The sequence below is a fragment of the Agelaius tricolor genome, unplaced genomic scaffold, assembly GCF_023055355.1.
Source record: "Agelaius tricolor isolate 1412-34295 unplaced genomic scaffold, bAgeTri1.0.p SCAF_5, whole genome shotgun sequence".
In the NCBI taxonomy this organism is placed as follows: Eukaryota; Metazoa; Chordata; class Aves; order Passeriformes; family Icteridae; genus Agelaius; species Agelaius tricolor.
In genome coordinates, this window is record NW_027269265.1 from 29,614,591 (window position 1) to 29,631,470 (window position 16,880).

General features: G+C 39.5%; 1 protein-coding gene across 1 annotated transcript; it reads right to left on the reverse strand.

Moving 5' to 3' along the window:
• Positions 1–1,887: 1,887 nt before the first annotated feature.
• Positions 1,888–4,387, reverse strand: GJD2 (gap junction protein delta 2). Its single transcript, XM_071426986.1, has 2 exons — positions 3,756–4,387; positions 1,888–3,095 (listed from the first exon to the last, which is right to left on the reverse strand). Exons 1-2 carry the CDS (start codon positions 3,824–3,826, stop codon positions 2,252–2,254), a joined length of 915 nt encoding a protein of 304 aa, XP_071283087.1. The 5' UTR covers positions 3,827–4,387; the 3' UTR covers positions 1,888–2,251.
• Between the last annotated feature and the right edge of the window lie 12,493 nt (positions 4,388–16,880).

Consider the following 16,880-nt stretch of genomic DNA (forward strand, 5'->3'; position numbering starts at 1 on the left):
GCCATGTTGTCCTTCTAAAAATAACATGCAGTTTTCCAGTGAGCATGCAGTCAACTAGCAATATCAGTGTGCGTTTTTATCACAAAGAATTTGAGAAATCCATCTTTAGAGGTTTCTATAATCAAATCAGGAACACTCTTAAATTTATACATAAGGAAAAATATATTTAAAATCTTTAAAAACATGACACATCTTTGATGCTTCACAGTGGAAGAAAAAAGACAACAGATGAATGTGATAATGGATAGACTATCTAAGAATTAACCAACATTTTTTAAAGTGACAATGCTGGCAAATGACAAGAATGGAATGTTAAGGTATTTGTTGTAAGCCAAGAGGAAAAGATTTATATGCATCATCTCCAAGCCAATATATAATAAAATCCATTTTCAGGCTTGACAAAAAATACAATCAAAAGGCCATTTGTGACTCTGAGCCCATGTCTCCTTCTTATGTTATAAAGTACCCCCAGATTTTCCAGCACCATTTTGGCCCTTTTCTTTAAAGGGCAGATACTATTTAGTTAGAAATGCACTTGTATGTTTTTTAGTCCTGATCCAACTCCTACTGTTGCCAGAGAAATATTTTCTGTTGAATTCGAAGGAATTTTAAAAATGTTAAAAAAAATCATTAAGTAAACCTTAGTATTCTATTATATATTAAGATAATTGCTGTTAACAGAGATTCATTTGGGACTGCCCCAGTGGCTTACTAGTAAGTTGATGGGACATGAACAACATATTTCTTAAACCAGCTGTAAGGCAGAAAAGCTGAGGTTACTATTTGGATTCCCTGATGAAAAGCTGCAATTGCTCCATTTATGGGTAAATGTATTCTGGCTATTCCTAGAGTGACCTTGGCAGCCGACTGTGTTGCCCTTAGTGTCAGCAGAAAGAAGGCTGTTGGTGTCAGTGGGCTTTGGATCAGGCTTTAAAGACAGAGGAAGCTTGCTTAAGGAGGAAAACAGGCATAAAAAACAGTCCTGATTTTCCAGGTTTTGTTGCTTAGAGTTTAGAATACCAACAAGACATTTTAAACCCTGAAGAATAATTGTTGTAAGTCAATTATTTTAACCCTGTAAGTTTTTTTACAATTGTATACAAGAATAAAGAACAAATTTCTCTGGCTTACAAAAAAAAAAGGCAAGTATTTATTTATCAATAGATACTTTAGCTGCTTTTTACACCATTGCGATGACTGAACAAATAGCATAAAATAAACAAAAGAGAGTATAAAATCGATTCACTCCAGCTGGTATCGCAAGACAACCTTTTGACTAAGTACAGAGTTAGATGTTTCAAGTATGGCACTTATATAAATAAGAGCAGAGAAAAGATGATATATTCACAGTTAAATGCAATGAACTCTCTTCCTTTGGTATGTGTGTCATCATAGGTGATTGTAGGTAAATGCATAACTCAGCTGGCATGAACCAACTCTATCTTATTCATGCACATATTAGGGAATCAATCAAAAAGTACTGCTATATTCTGCAGGTCATAACTAATGCAAGATGTTTAAGGTCTCTGGTGTGTGTGTGTGTGTGTGTGTGTGTGTGTGTGTGCATGTGTGTGTGTGTGTGCGTGTGTGTGTGTGTGTGTGTGCGGACAGGCAAAGAAAAAATGGCAAAATTATATTCAGCATTTATTTTTAGCATGACTAATTGATGCACAAACCATGATAGAAAATAGCTAGTAATACACACCAGGAATAAAGTCTGTGATTTAGACAAACAAAATAAGACATCTGTGAGATACGTGAACGCAGATATCCTGACTGAGCTGTGGTTAGGTTCCTTACAGTGTGCTTATCCTCCTTTTAAAACATGCTTATGCCTGCACATTGCAACAGTGTCCCCCACCCCACCCCACCCCACCCCATATAGAGTATCCTTGCAGAGTTTTTGATATGAACATTCTACACATTTACAACAATTAGTCAGACAATTCAAACTGTAAACATCCTAATGACGACCAAAAAGCTGCTTCACTGACAGATAAAACCCAATCATTAGAAAGAAAAGTAGGAATAATAGTAGCTGTGCTGTAAGGCTAGGTCAAGCATGGTTTTATAGCTGTTTTTTCAGTCTTTTATATAGTGCTGCATTTTGCAGCTAGTTCAGTAAGTGGAGATCCAATACCTTAATGGCTTTCTTGGTGGTTTGATAAAATGCTTGCCTAAGCAATGTACCTTTCTCTAATGGTATCTGGGTCTGTTCCACCTGGCACAGTGTTTCAGTTCTGTCACAGCCTCACACATAAGCTGAGTCACTTGACTGAGTCCTGCCGAAGTTAGGCATGCTCATTCTTGGCAGGTCCTTATTTCTGATTTCATATATGGATTTCCTTTTTGCCTGTACTCCTCTCACTGCCATTTTGATCTTTCTCCAGCCCAAGTGGTTCAGTTCTGCCAAATTAAGCACCACACAAATCCCACTGACAGCAAACATGAATACCAAGAATACAGTCTTCTCAGTGGGTCTAGAAACATAGCACTCTACTTCTTTAATGCAAGGGTATCTGTCACATTCGTACATGGAAGGGACATTGAATCCATACAGAAAATACTGTCCCACTAAGAATCCAATCTCTAGGGCATTTCGAAAGACCACTTGGATGATATAAAATCGAGAAATGCCTTCTTGCCTCCTCATCTTTGATTTTGTAGTTCTGATAGCAGGATTGGGGATTTCCTTCACTTCTAAGCAGTCTGGTTCTGCCTCTTTGGTGGAGTTCTCAGTGTTTTGCAGCACCCCATTGACAATCGTGTTCTTGATTTTCTTACTGTCCTCACGCTTCATTGAATCCTGGTCCCTTTCCAAGGTAAGGAAGACAGTGGAGTACCTCCGTTCCCTTTGTTTAGCAGACTGGTGAACGGAGTACGTTATGAAGCACAGGCTGGGAGTGCACACCATGATGATCTGGAACACCCAGTACCTTATGTGAGAAATGGGGAAAGCCTGGTCATAACAAGCCTGGTTGCAGCCTGGCTGCAGCGTGTTACAGACAAACATCGTTTGCTCGTCATCGTACACCGTCTCCCCTACAATGGCCACAATGAGAATTCTGAAGATCACCACCACGGTCAGCAGGATCCTGCAACAGAGAAGCCCGTCAGTGCGCGCCGCCGCCGCGCGGCCGGGAGCTGTCCAGTGCTGACCGGGCCCTGGCCCCGGCACGGGCACCGGCCCCGGCGCCGCGAACCGGCCCCGGCACCGCGAACCGGCCCCGGTTCCGCGCGGGGGGCGCGCAGGCTGCGCGGCATCGCCTCGGCGCGGCCGTGTGCCACAGAGCGCGGCCGGCGGTCAGCGCTGGCCCCCGCCTGGCCCCTCCGGCCGAAGGGCGGCCACACGGGCCCTGGGGCCCCCGGGAGCACGGCCGGCAAAGGAGCGGGGCTGCGCCGGCAGCGGCACCCCGATGGCAGTGGGGTCTCCCCGACGACCGCCTGGTGCCCCGTGGCTCCTCGGGGACAAGGACGGCGGCGCTTGCGGTGTCCCCGCGCCTCCGCGCCCCGTGCCGCATACCAGCCTCCCCAACACACACACACACACACACACAAACACAGAGCACACACACACTCACACACTCACACACACACATACACACAAACACAGAGCACACACACACAGAGCACACGCGAGCTCCAGGCACACCCCGAAAGAGCCCGGCCGAAGGGCACCGCGCACCTCCCGGGCGGCCGGCTTGGACAGGAGAGGATCCCCCCCGTGCTCCCCGGAGCTCTCCCGCGACCCTTACCTCCCTATCATAGTAGAATGCTGCTGCACGGCAGCTTCCAGTAGCCTCTCTAGAATAGTCCATTCCCCCATCGCTGTTCATCCGGAGACAAAGACTTTGGCAAGCGTAGGGGATCTCTTCACTTCTGCCTTTTTCACCCCTCCTATTTTTTTTTTTTTTTTTCGGGGGAGGGAAAACAAACCGAAGAGCAGCCCGTCTCTGCTGCCCGCAGTCCGGTGGCGGGAGGGCGGCTGGAGGCGGCAGCCCTGCCGAGGGTTCCCGGCTCGGCTCGGCTCGGCTCTGCGGGGCTCGGGGCCGCTCGGCAGCGGCCACCGGCCCGGCCCGCTCGGCTCGTGGCGCGGCGCGGCGGGCGGACCGGCGGCGTGGAGGGAGGAAGGTTGGCTTTAATGTCTTGCTGCCTCTAATCTGCCTTTAAGTAGTCTCCGCTTGCGTCACTGACAGGTTGGTGGAGAGCAGCCAAAAGCAGCGCTCGGATTTTCTCATTTTTATTATTCCGGTGAATACAAACAAATAAATGCAATAAAAATAAATGAAATAAATAAACGGAGGAGGAGGAGGGAGGGCGGAGGAAGGGCTGCCCCGGCAGGCACGAGGCTCACTGTGCAGCCTCCCTGCCGGAGCGCCCCGGCCGGGCGCCCGCTGCCCCTCCGCCCCCGCCGGCCGGCACAGCCCGCTCCGCCCGGGAGCGCAGCTCCGCCAGCACCGGGCCCCGCTGCCCCGCGGCCCGTCCGAAACGCTGCTCCAGGGCGGGAGCGCTACACGGCGCCCTCTCCAGCCATGGGCCCCTGGCCGGGGGTCCCTGGGGTTGCTGGGCTTTGCCTCACTCCTAGAGATCAAAACAGCGGTGGAATACAGCAGTGACCTTACTTGTTAGAACTGCTAAGCTCTGGAAGATATTTGACTTCAAGTTGCATCTTTATTCTCGCCTGATTACAGTTATAAGAATCACTGCGGGGAAATGAAGCTCATTTATACCCATTTCAGAGAATTCTGAGACTAAGGTTGTATTTATGCTAGAAAAGACACCAAATCTTCATGCAAAGCATCTCTAAACAGTACAAGAAAAAAGTATCTTGAATAAATCCCTGCATTATAGTCAGTCTGCACACTTTGTTCTCATAAACTGTGTTTAAAGTATTTTTTTTCATCTTACAGATACCCTTACAGACTGTACCTGAAACATCACCAAACATTTCCACACAAAATATTGGTACCAATTGGAATTGACTTCTCCAGTGAAGCAGTGTAAAATATATTCTCGTATTCTGTATATTTACAAAATAATCAAGTAAACCTTCACACCTGCTCAACTAATCTCATTAAAGAACAACATAAGAAAAATTCTTATTGGTCTTACCATAATATTCCTACATTGAATTCAGTAAAATCAAATTCTTTCTAAAGCAGAACTGCATAGGTAATAATAAATAATGTAGTCCTTTTTTTTTTTCCAGCTCATGAACCAATTTCATGTTATATTAAAGATGTTAAGTGTTTTCTGAATAAATGGGACTGTGCTTCATCTGTGCAAGAAGGCATCTGTATGCTTTAGACTCCCCAAGGTTTGTTGTCTTTTCATTAGGACTATGCAGATGGTCTCTGCTTCACGTGATACTGGGTCAGTTGACTGATTGAATTAGGAAAGTATCAAACAAGAGAGGATCAGTGAATACACAGAAATTCTGCACAGAAATTGAGAGATTTTTATTCTCTCCCAGTCAAGAGTCTTTGGATTTTTGTATATTGTTTCTAAAAATTGCTTCTGCAACACCAAAGCTAAAAAGAAGAGGTTGGAGTTTGGTTTGGTTGGTTTTAAGAGGACTGTGTTATCTATCCAGCTACGCTGATAACTGAGTGTCTCATATAGACCAAAATTTTCTGTTTGCAGATGGAGCTGAAAAAGAGAAATCAAAGCAGTAAGGGAAGCAGTAAGGCGTGTGTAGAAGGAGAGAGGGCAGAGAATATGCTAAGAAGCTAATGATGATAATCCTATTTAGCACACCAAACAGAGGGGAAACCCATGATAGAAGCTACTGAAGAGAGCAGACAAGATTTTGGTTCATAGACAAATAACAGAATTTCTACAAAGGAAAGCTGTTCCCTGATACTGGGATAGAAAACTCTTTTATCTGAGCTTTTAGAACTCTGAAATGAAAAGGAATTACATTCTGATCATATCAAAAACTGGCCTATTAATTAACAGTTAGTCAGTGTTTCCTGTGTTCCTGATAGCCCAGTCATGAAGACAAGGAGGGGAAATATCATAAATGAATGCTGAAAACATAGAAACATTGTTATTCAATTGCTTTTGATTTAAAAATAGTTTAAAGTCAAATTCTTTCAGACCTTCTTTTACAGGAGTGGCATCTCATTCTGGAATACCTGATATCTCTTTTTTCCACAGTAACCTCATATACCACCCTGCAACCACATTCACACATAGGATACTTGGCCTTCCTCTTGAGAAAATTTACAGGACTTCAGACCTTGGTGAGTTTTGAAAAAAAAATTCAGTGAGAAGGCCAACATTCATTTTACATGGCTAAAAATTTAAAAGGAAGTTTCTATACCTCAAATTTACATATATGATTTCTGAGGCTTTGAATTTCTGTCCTTTATCTGAGGCCCGACTTGCTGTCAAAATAGAAGTAATAAAAATCAAAGTGAAGTTCTCTGAATGTTTTACACAACAGTGAAAAGTGTATGAAGAATGCAATTAACTGCATTTCCATTATCCTTTATATGAGACAGCAACCTCTGGACTTAGCTTGCAAATTGTCTAAATCAAAAAGTGCTCAGACTATGTATAGTCATGAGTGTAAGTTGTAGACATAAGAAGATTTTCAGCTTCTAAAGGTTCATCTTAGTTTTTACACCATTCCCCTGAATACTTCAGCCAATGGCAAAGCCAGGATTTGCAGAGCAGCAGGCTGCCAAAGATGCTGTGGATGTATATTGCACAGTGTACACATTCAGATTAGAAAACCATGCCTACATTTCATTAAAAAGCATTCAGGATTATCAAAACTTTATGTCTCCTGTTTTATGAAGAACTGTTTCCTAATAAAGGAGCAATAACAGTTTGCAACAGGGCTAAGCTTGTCTTGTTCAATATTTTTATCTGTTGCATAGAAAGGAAACAAAATCAACTTGCTATTCCACACATAGGCTTTTGGGTGGTAGGGTGTATTTTTGCTCCTCTTGGTTTGCATTCAAAGACAATAAGTATTCCTGATCCATCCAAATTCAGCATAAACTCTGTCATTCCTAACAGGATCTCAAACAATCTTTTCAAAAGGAAATTCAGTCTGCATGTGTTCAAAGACACCAGTGCCGTGATATTAATTTCTGATGAAGTAATGTAGACTAAGTTGATCTTGGATTAGGTCTGGAGAATGAGACTTGAATGTGTCCTCAGTTTGAAGCCAAACTGAGGTTAATCTGTCTGTAAGAAGCTGTAGGCCAGATTCTCTCTAAGAAATCCAGCCCTTTTGCCCTGATCTGGTTTTGTAAAGGGTCTGGAGAGCAATCAAGTCTTGCAGGATGCACATTCCTCAAGGATGGAGCAGAGCAAACTGAGAGCAGAACTGACACATTTGGCTTGTCTGTAGACCCCCTGCAACCTGGACATGGAGAACATGAGAGGGTCAGGCTGAGGCAGCCACATGGCCAGTGCTGTAATACAGTGAGCTAAACAGCATTATTCCCCTGCTTCCCTGCTCTCTCTGCTGAGGTTTACTAATGTAAAAACACATTAGTGTGTATTACTAATGTAAAAACACAATACAGATCTTACCTGAACCTTCCACACTCACTGCCTCCTTTTAAAGTTACACATTCATCCTAAATGTACACTTTTATGTAAAGATTTTATCTTAAAGTGAATCAATTATTAGTACTATGCCAACAATCTCCCTCAATGCAATTTTTTGCAGCTGCTTGCAGTGGATCCATCATCATAGCATATGAATATATGTCATATTTATATTCTAAAATTGCATGGCAAATGACCGCATTTCATTGTTACACTGGAAACCACTATTTCCACCATTTGTAGCAAACTTGAAGCAAATTACTTAAATAAATTAAAATTAAATTAAATAAATATAGGCTAATAATAAAGAAAATAATGGAGTTTTCTTTTCGCAGTTTGTGTGAAAAAATTACATTGCTCTATAGCTGTATAATGTATAATGTGACTGAATTTTCTAACTAGTGTCACAAAAGAGAGATTTTTCAGCATTACTGTCATAAAGCTTTAGAACATTCTTTGGAAGATTCTACAATAAATGTTTCACTTCTGATAGTATTTGGTGTAGTCCATGAAATCTAAGTCATTAGCTACTAAACTGAAAATGTCTTTTTAAGACCTCTCATAGCCATCTGCTATGCTCTGTTTTCATTTGGTGCCATGTGTGTATTAATGAAATGATTGCATCAGATTAAATCTTTTATTCATAAAATCATCTAGGTCATCTGCTTCTACCTACACTTTCTCTCTCATTAAAATAAGCATTTGTGTGTACATTCCCTCTCCACTGTATGAGTACAGCTCTAGCTACAGTTAGCTGCTGAAAGTAGATCTTAATAAGAAATCCCTCTCCATGTCTTTTTCTCAAATGAAATTCCCTCAAAGGATAACTCTAGTATATCAAAGCAGAGAAAGTGTATTTTTCCCACAGTTTTGAAAGTAATGACTTCCCAAAAGGTAAAAGATTTGGATGTGCTAATGACTTCAGTCCTTGACAAGAGAAAGCAACATTGCAAGAATATTATTTTTGCTGCCAAGAAATGGGTAGCACACTCTTCCCATCAGTCAGCAGTGTTTGTGTCAAAGCTGTCAGTTGCAAGGTGGGCTCCTGTGGTCCTTGTTGTGAGCATGGAATAGAGCTTGCATTTATATGCTTCATGCTTGACAGTAGCTGCATCAAGTGCACAGAATTCAGGGTTTCCTGTAATGCATAAACAAACAAAACACTCTGATAACTTAATAATCAAATTAAGACTCTATTATGCATCAGAGGTCCATATCTACAAATGAAGATTGCAATAAATGGAAAGCTATTCAAGAAAACAAATAATGTAATCAGTGAAGAAGGAATAAATCTATGAATAGTCATTAACTTTGAAAGTGAGGCTTCATAAGTCATGTTGAAGCTCCATAACTATTCTTGCAAGGGGGTAAGGGGGCTATCATAAGAAACATTCACAATGGGGGCAGGTACTAAGTAAATATTCCACAATCTTGACAACTAAGGGGATTTAAAATATCAAAATAGAACTGCTTTAAAGAAAAAAAATTAAGTATCATACTTTCTAGTTACAGAATATTTTATTTCCTGACAGAAAAAAAAATCACCTAAGTTTTATGGGGCTCTTGTAAGCTGTCCACAGGGACCTTTCTATGCACAAATTAACAGCTCAAATCAATTTCCTAGGAAATAACTTGGACCTATATAGTGAGTTACACTTGCATTTACTTCTGGCATATTTACAGCTCCTAATGCAGCAGCATTTGCACTTCTTGCAAACTCAGATTTATTTGCAGGTAGGATGCAGCCAGGAGAAGGACAAATACTTATTACTTGACAGGCTCTGCAAAGAAATACAAAAGTAAAATATTCTACTGACCAGATCATCTGCTGCCAGTCTGTTGAGTTTCCTCTTTGACTCTCACCAATCTCAAAAAAGCACTCACATTGTGCTAAAGCATCCAAACATCCATTAATGGAATTTCATGGATTATGATGACTTAAGTGTAAATTTGTAAGCCAATCTTATGTGAGGTTTTGTTTCAGTTTTCTTTTTAAGTTTTCATATACACTAATGAAAGAGCCTTTCAAAAATACCTTGGACAGAAAAGAGTATGAAGTATTCCTCTATAAACAGATTTAGTACACATTTTAAGAATGAAAAAGATATCTACATACTAATATAATAATTAATTCAATATGGGAGTGAACATTTTTCACTGTTGAACAAATGATTTTATTCCTAGAGTCTATTCTTTCAAAGATATGTATTACAAAATAAATGTAGCCTAATATAACCGATGAGGGCATTGTGGCAAAATACCAGCCAATTATACCAGTATGCCAGAGCCAATGCAGAATATTGTTAGACTCAGTTTGGCAAACCTTATTTTTTTTCTTTTCCATCAAAAAGAGTTACAAATTTTCATCAGAAGAAACATAATTAAATTTAACTTTAATAATACCTTTAAAAATGTATTATTTTTAAATAATTCTGTGGTAGTAAATTTTCATTGTACTAATAGCAATTCCCACTGGCTTTAGATGAGCCAGAATTTTAAAACCTTGAAGATATTTATACCAGAACATTTTAAATTTTTTTATGGCAGAATATGAATTATGAGAAAGTTATTGAATGCTTCAGAATATCCAGAACAACAGAAAAATAAAATCCAGTAATAAGAAAAGAGTCCTCTCTACTGGAACTCCTGGCAGCATTTTGATGCTTTTCCTATTCCATACAAAAAAAAAAAAAAAACCCCAAGAAAAAAAGAAAATAAAGGTTGAGAAATCATGCTTCAGTATTTCAGCATGAATGCATTACATCAAGCACTTTTTTTCAGACCTACTGCTTATCTCTGCCCTGTCTACATTTGCCTTCAACCAAATGCTGAATCTCTGCGCTCCCAGCTGCTTTCAGTTCGATGACGTGGTTTACCAAGGAGTCCTTTTCCTTTGTTTTGATCACTACACCACCATATGTCTTCAGCATTCCTGGTGCCCCCACTCCTTTCCTCTCCCTCCCCATCTCACCAGTCACAGAACGGAATTCATGTTACATTAAAGCTTCCCTTCAGAAGCCAGGCTGAAACAATCCCTTGAAATAACTAGGGCATTCAAGTGATTGACTTGAAAGTAAACTATGTCAGTGAACGGGAGTGAAAAGCAGGAGCTCAGTAAGAAATGCAGATGGTTTTTAATCCTTCTGTCATTCACAGATTCTACAGTTGTAACAAAAATTTGTGAAATATATTTGATATTAATTCTATTCTAGATACATAAGGTATGAATACATATTCCAGGGTGCACAAATGTATGTATTTATACATGTGTGTCCTGGCTGGGGAGTTCCATGTGGTGAGACAGAAACTGTTGAGGGGCAAGGGGGATCAAGTCAGGTTGCCAAGCTGAAAGCCACCCAGCTGGGCCTGGAAAAGCAGGTACTATGTAGACATGAAACTGCAGAAAGAACTGAGCTGGACAATGGGACTCATTTTCAAAATAACCTCATAGACACCTGGGCCAGAGAGCACAGTATTGACTGGGGGTGTCATATTCTCTATCATGCACTGGCCTCTGGAAAAATTGAGTGGCACAATGGAGTGTTAAAAACCACACTGAAAGTAGTGGGTGGTGGAACTTCCAAACACTGAGATTTAGGTTTTAGTGAAAATTGGTTAACACCTGATTAGTTAACACCTGATTAGTTAACACTGCAGGCTCCACCTCTTGAGCTGGCCCTGCTCAGTCAGAACCTGCTTACCACAGAAGGGGATAAAGTCCCCCATAGTGCATATGAGGAATGTGTCTGGATTAAGGAAAGGCAAACCCATCCATAGGAATTATCCAGGAATCCTCCTCTATGAGATTACTGAAGTGAGTTAAATTGGTTCTGTGGGGAAAATATATTTGAATTTCACAAGATTTTAGACTTTGTCCCAGGTAAGATCCTAGGTAAAAGCTATTGAATTTTGGCTTTCAGTGACATTAGTACATATGGACCAAGAATATATAGTCATGGATTTGAGAAAAGAATCTTACATACTTTGTGGAGGTCATTAATTTTTTTAAAAATTATTTTCAAATTAATGTGAGTTTATAAATATTCAGTAGTATCAGTTTTTTAGTCTAGAATCTTTAATCTGGTATATAGAGCTAAGCACTTTTACTGGAAATTACCAATTTATAGAGCCAGAATGTTTTCTCAGACCCATTCCAATCATGCACATCTGAAATTTCACAGGTGGTGATTAAAACTGGCATTTTTGTGAGTTCCACAACTGTTACTAACAAACAGCATCTGCTCAATGCTGTGCAACATGCTTTGTTTTCATAACACCATTTGTTAATCTTTCCTAAAGAAAAAGATTTCCAGGATGAGTATTTAATTAAATTTTGTAATGTTTCCATTTCAAAATGGAGCAAAATCAAATTCAGAATATCAATTTCTCTTATGTCACAGGAAGTTGAATGCTTACCTATAGATTTGCAAAATATTTCATGTTCTGAAATATTCAAGTCATAACTATATTTTTCAGAATCTATAGAAATGGTGTACTTTCAACTATAATGCAGGAATCTGACACAAGAGAAAAAGATAAATTCAATCATTCTTGAAACATTGTAGGATAGCTGCAAATGTGTGTGATTTATTTATGTTTTTAAGAAAAGGACAAATCAGCATTATGTGTAATGACACTATAGATTGGAAGTTACAGTTTATTTTTCTAGATGACAGTGAAACTCATAATTTCTTGCATAGGTTAGAGTTGCTCAAGGGCTGCACTGATTTATGAACATCCTATGCAAATCTGTCCTTGTTTGAATCAAGTATTTACTTGGCATTTTAGATTTAGAAATTCTGCTCTGCAGTGTTTGCAACCTCTTTCACACTTTTCCTGCAAGAACCTGAGGATTGTTTTCCTCTGATCAACTTAACCAAGCTATCACTGATTTATAGGGAAAAAAAAAAAGGAAAAGAAAATTTGTCATGGTACCTTGTGGTACCTTGGTTCATGATTTCACTAATCTAAAGCTGTGTCTGTTCTACAAGTAGGAAAGAGCATAGAGAGATGTATCTTCCATTGCTCTATTCACATCTTTACCACATTCCCAGGAGCTGGGGCCTTGGGTGGGCAGGCTGGCTCACCCTACCAGCAGCAGCAAGCATCTCTTTGAGTCATCCCTGGACATCCCTGTTCTTGCCCAGCTCCACACCTTGCTGAGAATCGAGGGCAGCTGATGGGCTGCATTACACACCCTACATTACACACCTCTTGTGTGGATAAACACCTAAACCAGAGCCTGAACCACAGAGTCTTTAAAATATTTGTCAGCTGAACTTCAAGGGATGCAACAGAGTGTGAATGTCATATATTTATATTTACATGCAAATGGATAAATATTTTATATTGTAAACATTTTTACCAACTATTGATTTTTTACCAGTTACTAAGATGTATCGCCAATAATAGATCAGGTTTTACCTATGTTTTCTGGGTTTTTTTCAGGTTTTCAGGCATCTCTTACACCTGTCAGAGTGTAAACACACTATGTGTTTGTATGTCTATACCTGACAAAACACAATAAAAGAAATCTCTTTTCTTCAATAACCCTCTACATAATATCTCCATTTCACACACAAATTTCTCAAGACAGAGTCACTCAGACTGTATTCAAGCCCATAAGGAGGTCATACCTCCTAACATTGGACAGTAGCTCTCCCTTTCCCCTTCCTGATTTTCTACACAGAGGCTGGATGAAACACATTCTTCCTTGTGGAAACTTCTAAGAATGAACCTGTGAAGGACTTGTTGCATCCCAGAGACTTCCCTTTGCCTAAAAAGAAAAGAGGTTTTACAGTGAATCAAAAATCCAGAAGGACTAGGGCCCTCAAGCTTTTGATTTAATTAAGATTTTTCAGTGCTTAAAATAGATGAAAATTACACACAGCTTTCAGATGGGAGTTTCAAGATGCTATGGTGAGACATAGCTCCCCACTGCTTTCTCAAAATGGGCCCTCTCCTGATCTTAAAAGATAGAAATCAGTTGATTTCCAGCCCTGGTTTCACTGTGTAAGTATATCCATCCTACAGTTTTAGTGGACAAAAATCAGGCAAGGTGATTCAAGCATTTTCTGATAAGCACTTAAAGGCTTCATCTCTTTAAAATTCATTTCAATCAGTAATATGTAAAAAAAAAAAAACATGGATAAATTATTGGTCTGCTTTGTTTCATTAGTGTTTTTTGATACACTTCATCATTTTAACTATTTCCTTGGCTTGAGGGATCAGTCTTGGGACAGAAACTGTATTACAAAGGGAAAAGGCTCACAGGAATGCTAGTGCAATGGGGAAGAAAAAAAAATGTCAGCCAGTCTCACAGGGTTTTAATAAATATTTGTGAAGCATATTCAGTTTAATTACACCAACTATGTTATCAAAGTCCAAAGCCATGCTACCTGAAATGTCAGTGCAAACTGTACCTCGGGCTTGAAGGCACAATGCACAGCAAAAATAAATGTGTGAAATCCAAATATGACTGCCACAAAAACAAACAAAATATGAGAGAAAACATGAGCTCAAAGATAGATCAATTAATCAAAAGAACACCAACTAGACAGGTGGATGAGTCACACACACAGCGTAGGCACAGCTTCTGCTGAATGGAAAATACAATTTAACGCCACATGTTTCACTCTGAAAGACAATGAGGCCAACAGGATAAACTAAATTGGGTGGCAAGACTCCCACCTGCACCATGACTGTAGAAACATTCTCAAACAGGGAGCTGGGTCTGAGTTTCCCCTTTTGAAAGGTCATGTTTCTTATGATCAACCCTTCTCAATAATGTGATTTTCTTCCGTTTTTAAGATTGGGGTGGGGGCGGGAGCAAGTATAATGTAAAGACATTGATTTTGACATCATAAATAAGATGCTATGCTTTCTTTTCACTGGGAGGATTGTTCAGAGAAATATATCAAGTGTATATATCAAAATAATTAAATTTAAAATATTTAATTGTTCTTTTCCCAGCAGCAGGGGAAAACAGTCTTTCCAGAACTGAAAAATGCCAACATACTTGCTTCACAAGGCATGATGATTGTCCTGCAGAGACCTATCACAGCTGCCTCTGAAACAAATCAAGCATGCTGCTACAATGGCTGTAATTAACTTGTCAAAATATTTTTATTTTTCATTAAGTGAATGTGTAGATAAGAAAATCAAATACACACAGAAAAGGCAAAGTTAAAGAAGTACATAACCCAAATTCTAAGTGGACTTCTGTGACTGGGTATTATTACCTTCTAACTTAAGAGAGCACAAAAGTGTTTCTTACTTATGATGTTTATTATGATAATCATTTCCTCAGAAGTCAGAGAGTATATTCAGAGGTATGCATCAGGTTGCACTAGAATCTAGATTGAATCACACAGTGTGAAATATCCACACAAAATGCCCTTTCACAGAGACAAATATCCACTTAATTATTTTTAGCTGCTATATTCAGTGGTTGATTGGAAGCATGCACTGGAGATTTACAGCATAGGAAGGAATAAAAATGTTTTGGAAAATATCCATACCCTCACCTACTTTAGACAGCCCTACTAGGATCATCAGCTTCAAAACAAGAGCAGTGTTTAGATTTATCTGACCTGAGATTTTGGCCGGTTTTTTTGGCCCTTTTTTCTTTTCTCTCTTTTTTTTTTTTTTTTTTTAATGGACCTAAGAATATAGTTCAGTCTTTTTGTTCCACATTTAAGGTATATCTGAAGTTCTAGTCCTCCAAAGAAATACTTACTGAAGCAAAATATATTAGACTCTTCAAGAGATTTTTCAAAAGGTAAATTTGTAAATTTTAAATCATTACAGAAATGGCTGAAGTTTGATACAGTACCCTCTTTCCCTAGCTGCTTCCCTCCATTGCTTTCACCAGGCAAATTGTGGTTTTAGAAAGACCAGGGAATTGGGAAGAGAATAGCAAATGAACGGGAAGAGTTCATGCCATGAATTAACAGCAGGAGTGACTTGTGACACACAGGTCTTGCTGATAGCCCAGGAATTTCATTATATACTCTTCAGTGCCATCTGCTGTAACCAGATGCATTCAAAAATTTCAGAGATAATCAAATAGCCAGTCTCAATAGCTGCATGGCAGGGAACTCTAGGCTTAGGGTTGTTCTATGAGGCTAGAATCCCATTAAGGAATCAAGCACACATCATTGTAAAAGATGAAGAACTTGGTCTCAACTATGAACACATTCTTTCAACCTTTTGCCTCAATTTCTTAAGCTGTAGCAAAACATCCTTTACACAATTTAGGAAGAATTGTAGGTTTTGCACCACAACACCACCTCCAGCCAAGCAGGGACAGAACTGCACCTGCTGGTGTGACTTGAGAGCAGCTGTCCTGAGAGCTTGGGAAAGAGAAGTCAAGAAACAATACCTTCCAAGGTACAAGTTGGATTTGGGTGCCTGGACTCCATAAACCTAAACTCATAAACTCATAAGACAACAGCAAAGCCTTTATCTCCTCTACCGCCAACCATCAAAGCTGCTTTGTTAGATGAAGAAAATATAGCTCCGTTAAACACTAATCTTAAGGACATCTTAATGTCCTTTCTGCAGTTATTGCAAAGAAAATAATGATGACTTTTGTGTGCTTCTTAGAGCAAGTGTACAGTGTGATTGATTATATTAATTCTGTCCTTCAGGATTTAGACAGAGCTCTAAAGCTCAGAGTCCTAGAGAACAACTATCTACAGAAAAGTAATTTTTTCCAACAGAAATTCCACAATTGTTCATCACAAGTTATATAATGCATTTTCCAATAGAACATTTTATAAAATTCATGTACTGTCATGTATATTTTGTCTGTGTAAATTATATGCCACAGCATCATAGAATCATAAAGTTTGGAAATGACCCCCAAGATCATCAAATCTAACCTTTGCCCAAATATCACCACTAAACTATAACACAAAATGTTACTCCATGATCTGTTTTATGTTAGCTTTAGGACACTAAAACTTACATAGGGACTCCATTTCTCTGGAGGCTACAGACAGACTACACAGAAAAATTTCCTATACGTAAAACCTTTTAATCTAACTAGTCAAAACAGAGGAAAAGAAAATCAAACCAAACATCTTTTTTTCTTTTTTCATACAGAGAAATTCCAGCCAGTAGCACCTGCACTGCATTTCCAGAATGGAGAGTGCTGTAGATTTAGGAAAGAACCACCAGCAGTTTGTTGGGTTTTGCATAGCAGTATTTATCTGTTCTGTGGTATTTGTGATATTCTCTATACTTAGATTGGCAAATGCCACAAATTCCATGGTAAATTTAAACACTGTGAGTGATAAATGTCAAGC